The sequence below is a fragment of the Blastomyces dermatitidis genome (genome assembly GCF_000003525.1).
Source record: "Blastomyces dermatitidis ER-3 genomic scaffold supercont1.3, whole genome shotgun sequence".
Classification (NCBI taxonomy): domain Eukaryota; kingdom Fungi; phylum Ascomycota; class Eurotiomycetes; order Onygenales; family Ajellomycetaceae; genus Blastomyces; species Blastomyces dermatitidis.
In genome coordinates, this window is record NW_025544776.1 from 6649426 (window position 1) to 6662903 (window position 13478).

The following is a 13478-nucleotide window of genomic DNA, read 5'->3' on the forward strand; positions in this document are numbered from 1 at the left end:
CTTCCTGAGTGGCCTGTGTGTAAGGGCTTCATCATTACATCAAGCACGGGCTTTAATAGTATATCGTCGGTCTTCACTTGCTGCTTATTTGCTGCTTATTATGGAAGTTATATCACAAGTCCCAGTAATCCCTGTTATTAAGGGTTGTCAATCAAGGCATTTATACGGGTTTAAACGAATTTTGTATAATACAATTCTAATTATATCCGTACCCCTCCTCCCCACCTCCCTTAAATGATGCCCATTCGTTTGATCTAAGCTGCCAATGCAAAATAATAACCCGGTCTATAATATGTACGACCCCCAAAATCACGGAACCTCAATATCACTCCCATCATCCCCAAACCCAAAACTAAACCCACCTCCACCCTCACCCGCCTCGCTCTCCCCATCCACAGACCCATTCACAATCTCATCCCACTTCCTCTTCCTCCCTTCCGCCTCCCTCTCCATCTCCCTCAACGCCTCCTCAACCAGTCCAGGCTCAACGCCCCTCAACCTCTCCACAAACAACCCAAACGGATCCTCAACGCCACGCCTAAACCCAGAAACCTGCTCCTTCTTCCCGCTCAGGAACCGAAGAACCTCCACAAGATGTCCCCGCGGGACGAAGTTTTGCGTTATGGCTATCACAGCAGCGCCCGCTTCTTCTTCTTCTTCTTCCTCCAGATTAACAACCAAATGCCACCACCCGGACGGCACATGCAACACCTCGCCCGCCGCACACACCCCCTCCACACACCCCTGCATCCGCCGCGCCGCCCCATGGAACCCCACAAACCACTCCGCAATGCTAAGCGGCGACGTAACCTCGCTGTGATCGGCGGAGACGTAGACGCCGGGCGGCGATGGTAGCAGTGCACCCCCCGAACCCGCACCTGCTCCTGAATTGTTGCTACTGGTGCCAGCGGCGTGGCTAGGGAACATGATCCAGTACTTCGAGCCGCGCAGGACGGCGTTCCAGGCGCTGGTGGCGTTGGGGTCTTTGTGGAAGGTGCTGCCGCTGCGGGGCGGGCCGATGATTAGCCAGCGGTGATCGGGGCGGTCGGGGCCGAGGGCGGAGAAGAGGTCTTCGGAAAAAGGGGGTGGGGGGGTATAGGCGGGTTCGGGGGGTTGGGATTCGGGTTGGGAGTGGGTGGTGGTTCTTCCGTTGGTTCCGTTGGTTCCGTTGGTGGTGGTCGTGGTGGTCGTGGTGGTCGTGCTGGCTGTAGGTAAACCCATCTTCTCCATAAAGCTACGATCGAAGAGGTACAGGGGGCTCTCATCTGTGTTATTTTTCATGTACTCCACGTAAGTCTCCAATGGCCAGTCGACGGCTTCTGCGCGGAAGGTCGTGTTCGCATATCGTTTGAGAAGGTACTCTATCGACCAGTCCCTGTAGGCGGGCCAGGATTTGACGGGCTCGGTGAGGATGAAGGGCCTGTTTGTCCAGGATTCTTGGAATTCGGCCAGCGTGAGGTTTGTCAGGCGCGGGATTTGGTTGCGGGCGGGGATGTTTGATGTGTAGGCTGAGAGGGAAACGTGGGCGCAGTAAAAGGGTCTGTGGAGGACGTCGGAGTAGAGATGTGAGCAGTCTGGCGAGGCGATTTTGGCGGTGGGGAGGTTGAGATATGTTGCGTGCCAGGTGCCGCGCCATGTGAAATTTTTGGGAGGGTTCCTGCGATGGAAGGGGTTAGTATATAGATGATATGGTACGTATGGTGTCTAGCTATCACTGTGATAAAAGTTGGATATGTAGAATGTATACATGCAGATATAGTACATCTTGATATATGCGCATGCGCATGTATTTGACAATTCCATCTACCCCTCAATCCCTCTAATATCGCGCTTCAGCCGTATATGCAAAGTTCAAGGCCCCCCTTATCCCCATACAGGAGATAATATAATAATGATGTGTGGCCTTGATCAACCTAGAACCAACACACAAACACAAACACAAAAGAACATCACATCACGCAACAAAAACATAGAAAGCAAAAACCAGAGTTAAAAGAAGAAGTAACGCAATTAACGAAAGAAAAAAGAAAAAAAAGTTTCCTTACGCGATGAACAGGGCCTTCCACAGCTCCTCAGCCCGTGTGAAAGCATACAGCGCCTTGCACGTCGCACCCAGGCGCAACAAAGAAGTGCTGTCCAGACATTCCAGCAGCAGAATGATCAGTTCGTCCGACAGCACAGCCAGGGAGCCGATTGCATGACGGATGTTGTGGGTCGCTGTCAATGCATTACCTGACGGCTTGATTCCCAGCGGATGCGATGGTATGACATCAACATCGCTATCTAGGTCCACGGGCATGTCGCCAAATGGCATTGAACGGCGAACCGTACGATCTGTGACATGCATGATCGCTGTGGGACTGCAAATCGCAGCCTCGAAATGCAGCTGTCTTGGGACCTGATATGGATCTGATATCTGGGATCTGATATCTGGTATCTGGTTGTTGGGTGTTTGATATCTTGAACTTTGGACAAAGAACCTTGAACCAAGCCCTAAACCCCAATTCCAGCCGAAAGCGGTAATTGCTTGGCGGGGGAAAGCTGTTTTATTTTAGCCCTTGGAAACCTGTCAATGGAGGGAGGAAAATAGAAAAAAAAGGGAGGAAAAGGAAGAAAAAAAGAAAAAGTCTGTAGATTGTCAGTGAAAGGAATTAAGCAGGAATAGAGAGAGTTGCATAGTTACCAGTAAAAGTAGCATTAAATAATAATAATAAGATAGAAGCAGAGTAACATACTACTACTATTTTAAACAAGAGGGGCAAAGAAAGTCTTGTTCCTATTCTTCTTCTTATATTATCATTCATTTATGTATTTTTATTTTATTTTTATTTATCTATTTATTTATTAGTTATACTTACTTTATTTTATTTTATTTTATAATTTTTTTTCCCATCTCCGCGCTAGGCCTGAAAATTTGCAACAAAAAAAAGAAAGAAAAAAGAAAGTTGATGGGATGAGAAGAATCAGCCCAAGCCCGAAAAGTCAAACCAAACCAAACCTAATTTTTTTAATTTTTTTTTTTTTTTCCCTTCTTTCTCTCTGCTTCTCCTCCTCTTCTCTTCTTCTTCTTCTTCTTCTTCTTCTTCACTCCACAACACTCACTCCAACCACACATATCCCATCCATAATCACCCCCCACAGAGTTGTCAACTCCTAGATCCTATTCTACTCTCGTCTTTGGAGAGTATAGGTTCTAGTTTTTCTTCGCTTTATTCTTTCAACACGAAAAGTCTTCTTCTTTTCCCAGGGCAGGTTCCAGCAAGGATTGCTAGGCCTTTTTTTTCTCCCACCCAGCGCCTTTTTTTTTTTCTTCCCCTCTACACCACCACGATCACAGCTTCGGTCTGTGATCTCAGAACCCTCAACTCGCAATCATGGCTTCCACCGATAAGGGTCTCGAGGAGATCCCAGTAGGTATGGTTCCCTTGTTTTTTTTTGTTTTTTTTTTTTTTTTCTTCGGCTGCAAAGAGTTTTTTTGTGCTGTTTTTGGTCCTCCTGCTCTGCTATTTCGCCTTTTTCAGTGGCGGCCATGCTGTGTCCAACAACCAGATAGCATCAAAACCCGGTTAAATTTCGGAAGAATAAAACGTTGACAACCTTGCTCCCGAAAACAGGACAAATCGAATCCAACTATGATGAGGTTACCGATTCCTTCGATGCTATGAACCTCCGCGCTGAGCTGCTCCGAGGTGTCTATGCCTACGGTTTCGAGCGCCCCTCTGCTATCCAGCAGCGCGCTATCATGCCCGTCATCAAGGGTGCGTTACAACTTTTTTTTTTTTTTTTCTCTTTTTTTCCATTTGGGGGGGGTTTTTTGGGGGGGGGGGGTGTGGAAGGTTCCTCTATATCAAAATGATGTGTAGAAACAAGAAAGAGAAGAAAATAAAATGGATGATGCTAATAACACAAATATACAGGCTCCGATGTTATTGCCCAGGCTCAATCCGGAACTGGCAAAACTGCCACCTTCTCCATCTCTGCTCTGCAGAAAGTCGACACCAACCTCAAGGCTTGCCAGGCTCTGATTCTTGCTCCTACCCGTGAGCTTGCCCAGCAGATCCAGAAAGTCGTTGTTGCCATCGGTGACTTCATGAGCATCGAGTGCCACGCTTGTATCGGTGGCATTAGCGTGCGCGAGGATATGAAAGCTCTTCAGGAAGGGCCCCAGGTCGTTGTTGGCACCCCCGGCCGTGTCCACGACATGATCGAGCGCCGTGTCCTCAAGACCGATCACTTGAAGATGTTCGTTCTTGACGAGGCTGACGAGATGCTTTCTGTAAGTTTTTCCTTTATAGTGCAACACCATCTAATATTCCCGCGGATGGTTTGGAGTTTTTGGGACGGTCCTCGTATTCTAACGTCGCCTTTCTTTCCAGCACGGTTTCACCGAGCAAATCTATGATATCTTCCAACTCCTTCCCCAGTCTACCCAGGTTGTCTTGCTTTCCGCTACCATGCCCCAGGATGTGCTGGAAGTCACCACCAAATTCATGCGTGACCCCGTCCGCATCTTGGTTAAGAAAGCAGAACTCACCCTTGAAGGTATCAAGCAGTTCTACATTGCCGTGGAAAAGGAGGAATGGAAGCTGGACACCCTGTCCGATCTCTACGAGACTGTCACAATCACCCAGGCCGTCATCTTCTGCAACACCAGGAGAAAGGTCGACTGGCTCACTGACAAACTCACCGCCCGTGACTTCACTGTCTCCGCCATGCACGGTGACATGGAGCAACAGCAGCGTGATATTATCATGAAGGAATTCCGCTCTGGCTCTTCCCGTGTCCTCATCGCCACTGACCTGCTCGCCCGTGGTATCGATGTCCAGCAAGTCTCGCTGGTCATCAACTACGATCTCCCTGCCAACCGCGAGAACTACATCCATCGTATTGGTCGTGGTGGTCGTTTCGGCCGGAAGGGTGTTGCCATCAACTTCGTCACTGCTGATGATGTCCGCATGATGAGAGAGATCGAGCAGTTTTACAGCACCCAGATCGAAGAGATGCCCATGAACGTTGCTGGTATGTTTCCTTTCTCCTTTCTTTGAATATTCCTCTCCTAATAGATTTCCACCCCCCTTTAAATCGAATTCGTTTGCTAACTAATGTAATTACAGACCTCATCTAAACGAAGAAAATGATTAACTCCCGAATCCCGCCGTGTCCGCTGTGATGTCCCCAAATCTCCCAGCGGAGCGGGAGGGGATTCGTGTGCCTTTTAATTTTTTCTCTCTCCCCATGACATTTCCTTCCCCTTCAGAATTTACAAAAAAAGAGAAAAATTCCTTTCAGAATTAATGGTTTTTTTTTTCCAACGAACCCCCCAGTTTTGTTTATAGTGGATAAACAATTGGGCAGAATTTCTTTTTCTTTTCTCTTTTCTTTTGCATCTAACTCCGTCCTTTATCACCACTTCCACATTCCCGTCAGCGTTCCTTTCTAAAACGAAATAAAAAGTGGTATCAGTATTATCGTTGGGTTGTTTGTTTAACGTTGACGTTTTACGTTTGTTGTCCTGTTTTTCTTTTTCTTTTTCTTTTTTTTTTTTTTTTTATCCGTTGCTGTGCTTTCCAATTTATCTATTTTCCCCTCCTATGACCTGGCATGGCTGCATGGATGATGCAATGCATATTTATTTTATGTTTTCTTTTATTATCCCTTCTTCTCCTTAGAGCGCTTTGGCATTATGGGGCAGGCAAAGGCAACACAAAGCACACGAGACAGAAAGGAAAAGGAAAACTCGTACGGCAAAAAAGGAGAAATGTTTTTCCTTTTTCTATTTTGCCGGCTCGTTTTCTTTTTGGTTTTCACTTCTCTTGCCTTTTGCGAATGGTTTTTTCTCATCCTCTCTCTTTTTCTTACGGCTTATATAAATACGCTTAGAAGGAAAGGAAGAAAAGAGGGGAGGAGAGGGAGGAGAGGGATTTTCCTTGTGCGCGTAGCTGGGAGGTTTTCAAAGATTATTATTTGCTTTCGCTTTTTGTTCTTTTCTTCCTTCAATGTTATAGTTAATGCTCTGTTTTCTATTTATTTTATATTTCCTACTCCCTTTCCTTAAAAAGATTATGCGTGCGTGCGTGACCGACTGGTTTGAAACCATCTTAGTACGTCGTCCTCGCTATCTGTCTCCCATTTTCTTCTATTTCGCGTATCTTTTACTTCGAAGTTCTCCCTGCTACATAATCCGTACTGTATTAAGGTTTTTTTCCTACATCAAAATTTGCATTTTCTCACAAAATATTAGTTCATTCTTCCTTTTCAAGGAGGTAGGCTGACTTTTCGGTTTTCCTTTCATCCTGCGTCCATGTTGTGGTGGTAGGTCTCTGCCATTACCATGATGTGAAGAATCCATGTTTCACTCTTTTTTTTTTCCTTTTTTAATCCTCTTCAGTTGTCAGATCCCGTCCGGACAAACAATGTGCAGACGAGAGGATACAAATGATGACGGGATAAGGGGAGAGAAGGGGCAGAAGGAACAGTCAAGTCAATGCCGCAGAATAAATTGGTAACTATAACTATACTTACACATGCAATTAAAGTAGGCGAGTTTCTTTTCTCTCCTATGACTTGTCCAAGAGCACCAGTGAGAAGCGTCGATTTATTTTATTTTATTTTTTTCTTTTCTTCTTTCTCCGAGTGGAAAAATAAGGGGGGATATAGAAGCTGCAACTGGGATGGAAAGAACTTGACATCATCCGTCTTCTTGCCCATCGTTTTCAGCCGCATAGAAGTATCCCAGCGTCCTGGATACTTTAAATATATATCTCCGGATACCTCGTGAAGAAACATCCAGGGTGAAAAAAACCGAGGACCTGTCCATAGGACTCTTCAGGCTTGCTTCCCATGATAAGATGGACAGGCAGTAACAAAAGCCACGCTGAGCCAACCAACATCCCATTGAGATCAAGTCAATTTATTGCCCTGCCCCTCTCTTCCCCCTCTGATTAGGACGGGGGGACTGTTCACCCGTCGATGAGCGCTCCTCTTCTTGAAATCTCTCATATACCCATTCTCATTGTTATCATTACTCCCCTTCTCTTGTTTTCTTTCGCGGCTATACAAGTTACAGCCAAATATACGCCGCCGACTAGCATCTATACTACACGTGTACAGTACATGCATGTAGTACACGAACACCCTTCTTCAATGATCCTACAAAAAAAAATCGCAAGATACCCAGACAATGGACCCCAATCCAAACCCTATTCCCAGCACAGGCACAACATCGGCCCCCTTTTTCTCTCCCACCTCCCTCCTCTGGGCACACCAGCTCCGACGCGAACACAACAGCCTCGTCTCCCGCCTCGACGCGCTCGAAGCGGCCCTGGCATCCTCTTCTGCTGATGGAGTCGCAAGGGCGGGAGAGTTAAAGACAGAGCTTGACAGGAGGGTGGGGGAGGTGGGGGGTGTTGTTGGTGTGGTTAAGGAAGAGATCGGGGTTGTTAAAGGGGAGATTGAGACGTTGAAGGGGTGGAAGGGACTTGTTGAAGAGAGGCAGAGGGAAGCTGTGGAGAGGCGGGAGAGGGAGGAGGAGGAGTTGAGAAGGGAAAGGGAGGGGAGGGAAGAGGGGAGAGGGGAGCTTGAGAGGGGGTTAAGGGATGTTTTGGAGGGGGTGAGGGGGCTGAAAGGGCTTGTGGAGGAGATGAGGAGGGAGAGGGCGGAATGGATTGAAAGGGAGAGGGAGAGGGAGAGGGAGAGGGAGAGGGAGAGGGAGAGGGAAAAGGAATTGAGTGAGTTCACTTCTTGTTTCCACCTGTCCCCTTTTCATATTTCATCCATTAATCCATTCCATCTCAACTAACAGATGCATCCTCAGACACCATACCCGTCGCAGTCCCCTATTCCAATCCAGACCTCAGCGACGACAACGAACCCTTCCGCTCCTCCTCCCTACCACCCATCCCTCATCTCCTGCCCAGCCAACAGCGCCCAAAACATGAGGTCCCTTCCACAATCTCCGGCACGCCCACAATGACTCACCTCCCCAGCTCAACGCTAACCCGCAGCTCCCTGCCACCACCACAAGCACCGCCACACAACGGCTACTCCGCCATCCTCGTCCCAGACTCCACGTCACCGGCCCCCCCCTCATTGCATCCAGGTCAAACCATCGCCACCACCGCCGCCTCCGCCACGGGGTTCCCAACCTCCCCTCCACGAGCAGCTTGCTCCCTCGTAACTCAGCCCCCGGGTGAATTGGAGTACGAAAATGCAGAAGCAGAAGAACAAGATAACGGAGTCCCAATTCTACGCCAGGGGCCTGGTGAATCTCTCGAGTCGTATTTGGAACGTGGGGAGGCGGTGCTATCGCGAAGTCCGCGGATTGAGGCGAAGCGGGTTGTGCTGGCGTTTTGGCGAGGGGTGGATGAAGAGGAGGTTAAGCGGGCGTTGGGGGAGGAGTTGGAGACGTGGGGTCAGAGGTGGGAGGTTGTTAGGCGGTTCGTGGGCGATCTGAGAGGGGAAGGCAGAGGGGAGGGGAAAGGGAAAAGGAGGAAGAGGGATAGGGATAGATGTCTTGACAAGGCCGGGGGTGAAAAGCACGTGGGGGTTTGTGGGAATGCGGCTGTTGAGGAGAAGAAGAGCAAAAATATGAAAATGAGGAAGAGGAGGGCTATTCCTGTTATTTGGCCGGTTGACGAGGAGGGAGAAGGGTGGTTTGTTGTGCAGAATGGGTTGACTTGATATTTTCGGTATGATTTATAAATATACGTCTTTAAGAGCTGGCATGCAGAGGAGTGATAGGGCGAAATTGGAGAGATGAGTGACGGGGGGGAAAGGGGTGGGTAATAGCAAACTGTTCTCATGAGGGTGTATGTACAGTACGTACCAGTATCTATCTCGCAATGATAGCCATTTCTATAAAACACAAAACCCCAATACAAAGAAGACATAAAATCTAAACATCGATGAAAAAAATTGTCGGAAAAAAGAAGCTTACTTCCGAACATATACCATCAACCCCCCTAAAAATCAAAACCCTCCAAACTCAAACCTCCCATCCACCCTATCCTTAACCACAACCTCAATCCTCCCCTCCCCAACCTCCTTCCCCCCTACCTCAATCCCCGCCGTCATAACCTGCCCATCCCTCACCTCGCCTACCCCCTTGGGTGTGCCCGTCAGCACCAAATCACCCGGCTCCAGGGTCATGACGCGCGAGATATCCGCCAGCTGGCGGGGGATGCGATAGAGCATCAAGTTCGTGTTATCACGCTGGCGCAGCTCGCCGTCGACGGAGAGGTGGAGGGTAGCGTTGTGCGGGTCTGGGATGCGGGATTTGGGGATTAGGGCGGAGACGGGGAGGAAGGTGTCGAAGCCCTTTGCGATGGACCAAGGGAGACCGGCCTTTTTGGAGGCGTCTTGGATGTTGCGGGCTGTGAGGTCGATGGCGAGGGCGTAGGCTGTTTTTGTTGTTTTAAATCGGGGTATGTTAGTAACTCTGTGTTGCGCGGTGGGCTAGGCCGGCGGTGGTCGGTGGAGGTGTACTCCGTCGATAGAGAGGATGCATGTCTTGCGTCTCAAATTGAGGTTGTTCTTGGACACACCTGATATGGCGTCTAAAGCGCCCTGCTCGTCTGCCGGGTCATGGTCACGGAGTGTTTTGCCTATAACCAATGCGAGCTCGACTTCATAATGAAGGCTCACGCCCTTGGGACGCAAAACGGGGCCGGAGTTTGGGAGGAGGATGGACGAGGGTGGCTTGAGGAAGAAGAATGGTTGCTTTGGGCGGACGTTGTTGAGCTCAGTTATGTGGTCTCTGGATTATATGCTTTCGCGTTAGCAGCAGGTATACGACACGGTGCGCTGAATGGTAAGTTACGATTGCGATTGTAGTTGCAATTGCAGCTGACAACCTCTCTAGTTATGTTGGGGTGTACACACGCATAGTTTCGGCCGATGCACATCACCTTCCGGCAATTGGCTCGAATGGATGCCATTGTTTTCCAAGGGTTTGCGCGATGACCTGCAAAATAGTAATTGGATTATTTATTTTGAATTTTTTGCCTCTGCGAGAAATAGAGAGGGGAATGGGTGACAATGGCAACAAAGGCTGTGGAGGAGATGTCATGGTGTCTCTTTTATTCCGCGATCTGTGGCTGTGATTCTGCCGAAACCAGCTCGGTCTCCCGCAGTCTCGGCCGGCAGCCGTGGGGGGGGGTGACTTCGGCAGGCCGATGGGGTGTAGGTCATGTGACTTGGTAGGTGTGGAAGCTGCCGGTGGTACGTACCACGCAGCTGGGGATGTGGAACATCCATCATCCAGACAAATACTGGCGGATGTCGATACAAATTAAAGGAGGGCGGGGAATACAAATAGTTACCTATAATCCCTTATGAAGGTCGCCGAGGTCTTGTCGGATCTGACATCTCTGAGAGTCTGCGTAATTTTAACCCGGTCCACCACTAGCCTGATCCCTTTTGACTCACACTTCCATCCCTACTGACGCTTCCCTCTATTCATCTTATTAACAGGGCCATGCCGAAGCACTCGCCCTCGTGAATGTCTACGCTACTATCGCGAACCAAGAGCAGCATCAGCAGGAACAGAATCAGCCGCACGCTGGACAGGTCCCTTCCCCGAAAACAAGTGATTCACACCCAACCGCTCTCTCAGAAGACCTGCGCCGAGCAAAAGACCTCGTCGAGCTTCATAATGATGGCACGCTAAAGCAGCTGAATACACACAGCGGAGGCTTGCATAAGGAGCTTCAGAAGGCCAGACAAGACGTTGATCGCGTGTTGCGGGAGTTGGGGTAATTGAGCTGGACGAGAAACGGTTCTGTTTGGCAAATGGTGGACCCAACCGTTTCAGGTGCTTGACGAGATTCTTGATTCAAAAATCAAATCCCACTTCGAATAAATAGTCAAGTTGGTGACAGGGCAAGCGGGATGAAAGTGGACTAGGGTTGGCTGGACTTGTGCGGGATTCCGAATAAGGTGAATGGTGTTGATATTACTATACATTTTAAATTGATGTAAGAGGGAATTGGCGGGCACAGAGGAACAACAATAATCATCGGGCAATATAAGCTGAATTGATTGTGTCATGGGTGGATATATACATCAGCTCAGCTGCGTGACACACAATTGCGGTGTTGGATAGGTGTGGAACAAATGGCTTTCATACGCTAGAAATCCGAACTCAAATCAGAGATACCAATACCAGAGCTCAAATATTCCGACACTCAAGCATGCCTACAGACGTATCCAAGTTCTTATTTAAAAAGGGTCTTGCAGGCTCCTCGTACCTCCTGATAGCTGACTTTAACTAACCCCGAATATTTTTCACGGTTGGGTTTGAGGCTCTTGTACACGCTAGAATATGAGTAGAAGCCGAAATAACAGCAGAGAAGTTACCGAACCTAAGCACCTATTTAACTGGTCAGTGTGTTATTCGGTCAAGCCTCTAAACCAACCCCAGTCATATGGGGGTGTCGAGGCACCACCGTGAAGGGTTCCCGATGTCCAAGCATCTGCTTCATCACGAATAATTGGAGTCAAAACGTCAAAATGTGCATGAAGCTTGGTAGGTTGGCCAAATGATTCTGAGCTAGTGAACTTCCAAATCCACCCTGCCTGCTGCTAGTTGAGATGCTGTGATTTCTCGAATCTGTCCTGATAAAACACACCAGCCTGGACGAACTAGGAGAAGACTGAGATATCTCCCATCTAGGTTTGCGGGGGCATTAAAACTATCAACCTCTAAGTTGAGGCCACTGGTGAAGTGAGGCCTAAAATGATCTGATCTCAATTATTAGCTATAACTTAGAGGTTTTATCTCTCTATATATTAAAGAAAAACCAACTTTTCTTATCTCAGCAAGCTCAGACGCTTCTCCAGATATTTATTGCTGTTTTAACACTGGATTGATGATTATGTCATGAGCTAATCTCAAATAAGCAATAAGCTAACCCAAATAGTAAAATCAGGTCATGTGAGTGATGATATCTTGCGAAGTGTCTGAGAAGAAACAGTTCCTGATTATTAACAATACAGGAAGGATTTGCTCAGTACCCTGAGTATGAAAGAGAATTTCAACTCAACTTCATAGATTCATCATTTCTGTATCACCTTGAAATCTTAGAATAACAATGTTCTCATAATGTATCTGATTTTTATATTCATATCTTAAGTTCTTAGAATAGAAGTATCACCTCAAAGTTGATCAGTGTGTTTTTGAACACAGGAATTTTAATTCAATTTCTCATACAAAAAAAAGCTCTTAGAAATTCTGAGATCAAAAAATATGATCATTTTCAAGAGTATATATCTATCTTAAATATAGATTTTTTTGAAATATTAAAGAAATATTTCTATTCTTCTTCTCTTTAGCTATAAGCTAAGGTGATTTTCAAATCTCAAAGATATGTGAGTATATAGTAATAGAAAGTCAAAGTTAAAGAATCTGAAAAATCCTTGTAAATCTTGGAAATCTCCATTGAAGATGAAACTGTTTCTTCTCAGACCCTCTGGCGAGGATTGCTCTGAGCACATGACTTGTATCAAAAGTAGGTTAGTGTCATGCCGGATTAGTCTGCAACCTGTTCAAACCGAGCCAGAGGTCTGAGCCCGCTGAGATAAAACTTTTCCGTGCAAAAAACGCTGTAACGTGACCTCACGTGACGTCACGTGCACCCCATCAAAAATCCATGGATACGTAGTGGCGCCTGCCAATTGCACCACTCTATCTACCCCCTATCATCACCACCGCCTCTAACGCCCCGTAGCACCCCCTATTACTTCCTCTAACGCCCCCGTAGCACCCCCTATTACTTCCACTTCATACCCCTATCCATCTTACCACTCACTCTTACCACTTCTATCACCTCTACCACTCCTACCACTCCTACCACCCCTACCACCTTTACCACCACTGCCTCTACCACCCCACAGCCCCCCCTATCACTTCCACTCCATATCTCTACCCTACCCCCATCTTACCACTCACTCTCTTACCATCCCTATCACCTCTACCACCTCTACACTTCTTCCACTCCGACCCCCCCTTACCACCCCTTATCACCCCTTACCACCTCTACCTCCCCTACCACCTCTACCACCACCACTGCCTCTACCGCCTCGCAGCACTCTCTATCACTTTCACTCTCTATCTCTACTCTCATCTTATCATTCTATCCCTCTCTTACCATCTCTATCACCTCTCCCATTTCTATCACCTCTATCACCTCTCTCTATCACCTTTTTCACTCTCTAGCCTCTCTATCATCATCATTATCTCTACTACTCTACAGTCTCTTCTATCACTTTCACTATCTCTACTTCTCTCTTACTATCTCTATCATATTTTGATCTCTGTGTTTATAGTATATACTGCTAAATACTCTGTAATAAAATCTCATATAATGTCATATACATCTCTTTGAATTCATGAATGAGATTGAATAGCTGACTCTGCAGTCTGTACAGCTCTGATTAATCTGATAATGATGATAGAGATGATACAGAGTGAAAGAGGTGGG

General features: G+C 47.4%; 5 protein-coding genes across 5 annotated transcripts; 3 read left to right on the forward strand and 2 right to left on the reverse strand.

Moving 5' to 3' along the window:
• Nucleotides 1-27: 27 nt before the first annotated feature.
• BDCG_03674 (F-box and JmjC domain-containing protein) lies at nucleotides 28-2912 on the reverse strand. The gene is made up of 2 exons (XM_045419319.1): nucleotides 2046-2912; nucleotides 28-1657 (listed from the first exon to the last, which is right to left on the reverse strand). The coding sequence occupies exons 1-2, from the start codon at nucleotides 2345-2347 to the stop codon at nucleotides 310-312; spliced, it is 1650 nt and encodes a 549-aa protein (XP_045275658.1). The 5' UTR covers nucleotides 2348-2912; the 3' UTR covers nucleotides 28-309.
• A 152-nt stretch (nucleotides 2913-3064) lies between these two features.
• Nucleotides 3065-5620, forward strand: BDCG_03675 (ATP-dependent RNA helicase eIF4A). Its single transcript, XM_045419320.1, has 5 exons — nucleotides 3065-3414; nucleotides 3615-3758; nucleotides 3918-4276; nucleotides 4377-5019; nucleotides 5115-5620. Exons 1-5 carry the CDS (start codon nucleotides 3375-3377, stop codon nucleotides 5123-5125), a joined length of 1197 nt encoding a protein of 398 aa, XP_045275659.1. The 5' UTR covers nucleotides 3065-3374; the 3' UTR covers nucleotides 5126-5620.
• Nucleotides 5621-5949: 329 nt separating this feature from the next.
• Nucleotides 5950-10362, reverse strand: BDCG_03677 (acylpyruvate hydrolase). Its single transcript, XM_045419322.1, has 4 exons — nucleotides 9880-10362; nucleotides 9543-9754; nucleotides 6523-9398; nucleotides 5950-6205 (listed from the first exon to the last, which is right to left on the reverse strand). Exons 1-3 carry the CDS (start codon nucleotides 9933-9935, stop codon nucleotides 8968-8970), a joined length of 699 nt encoding a protein of 232 aa, XP_045275661.1. The 5' UTR covers nucleotides 9936-10362; the 3' UTR covers nucleotides 5950-6205; nucleotides 6523-8967.
• BDCG_03676 (uncharacterized protein) lies at nucleotides 7181-8679 on the forward strand (the record flags this gene model as incomplete). Its single annotated transcript, XM_045419321.1, has 2 exons — nucleotides 7181-7727; nucleotides 7814-8679. 2 exons carry the CDS (start codon nucleotides 7181-7183, stop codon nucleotides 8677-8679), a joined length of 1413 nt encoding a protein of 470 aa, XP_045275660.1.
• On the forward strand, nucleotides 9859-11705 carry BDCG_03678 (uncharacterized protein). The gene is made up of 2 exons (XM_045419323.1): nucleotides 9859-10379; nucleotides 10471-11705. Exons 1-2 carry the CDS (start codon nucleotides 10332-10334, stop codon nucleotides 10753-10755), a joined length of 333 nt encoding a protein of 110 aa, XP_045275662.1. The 5' UTR covers nucleotides 9859-10331; the 3' UTR covers nucleotides 10756-11705.
• The last annotated feature ends 1773 nt before the right edge of the window (nucleotides 11706-13478 follow it).

Excerpts from the sequence above, each read along its gene's own strand:
- BDCG_03674 (XM_045419319.1), bottom strand. The coding sequence starts at position 2,347 with ATGCATGTCACAGATCGTACGGTTCGCCGTTCAATGCCATTTGGCGAC. Across the intron at positions 1,658-2,045 it reads TGGAAGGCCCTGTTCATCGC|GAACCCTCCCAAAAATTTCA; the intron begins GTAAGGAAACTT and ends CTTCCATCGCAG.
- BDCG_03675 (XM_045419320.1), top strand. The coding sequence starts at position 3,375 with ATGGCTTCCACCGATAAGGGTCTCGAGGAGATCCCAGTAG. Across the intron at positions 3,759-3,917 it reads TATCATGCCCGTCATCAAGG|GCTCCGATGTTATTGCCCAG; the intron begins GTGCGTTACAAC and ends ACAAATATACAG. Across the intron at positions 4,277-4,376 it reads AGGCTGACGAGATGCTTTCT|CACGGTTTCACCGAGCAAAT; the intron begins GTAAGTTTTTCC and ends CTTTCTTTCCAG.
- BDCG_03677 (XM_045419322.1), bottom strand. The coding sequence starts at position 9,935 with ATGGCATCCATTCGAGCCAATTGCCGGAAGGTGATGTGCATCGGCCGA. Across the intron at positions 9,755-9,879 it reads TGCATCGGCCGAAACTATGC|AGACCACATAACTGAGCTCA; the intron begins GTGTGTACACCC and ends CATATAATCCAG. Across the intron at positions 9,399-9,542 it reads CGCTTTAGACGCCATATCAG|CCTACGCCCTCGCCATCGAC; the intron begins GTGTGTCCAAGA and ends CAACAAAAACAG.
- BDCG_03678 (XM_045419323.1), top strand. The coding sequence starts at position 10,332 with ATGAAGGTCGCCGAGGTCTTGTCGGATCTGACATCTCTGAGAGTCTGC. Across the intron at positions 10,380-10,470 it reads TGACATCTCTGAGAGTCTGC|GGCCATGCCGAAGCACTCGC; the intron begins GTAATTTTAACC and ends TCTTATTAACAG.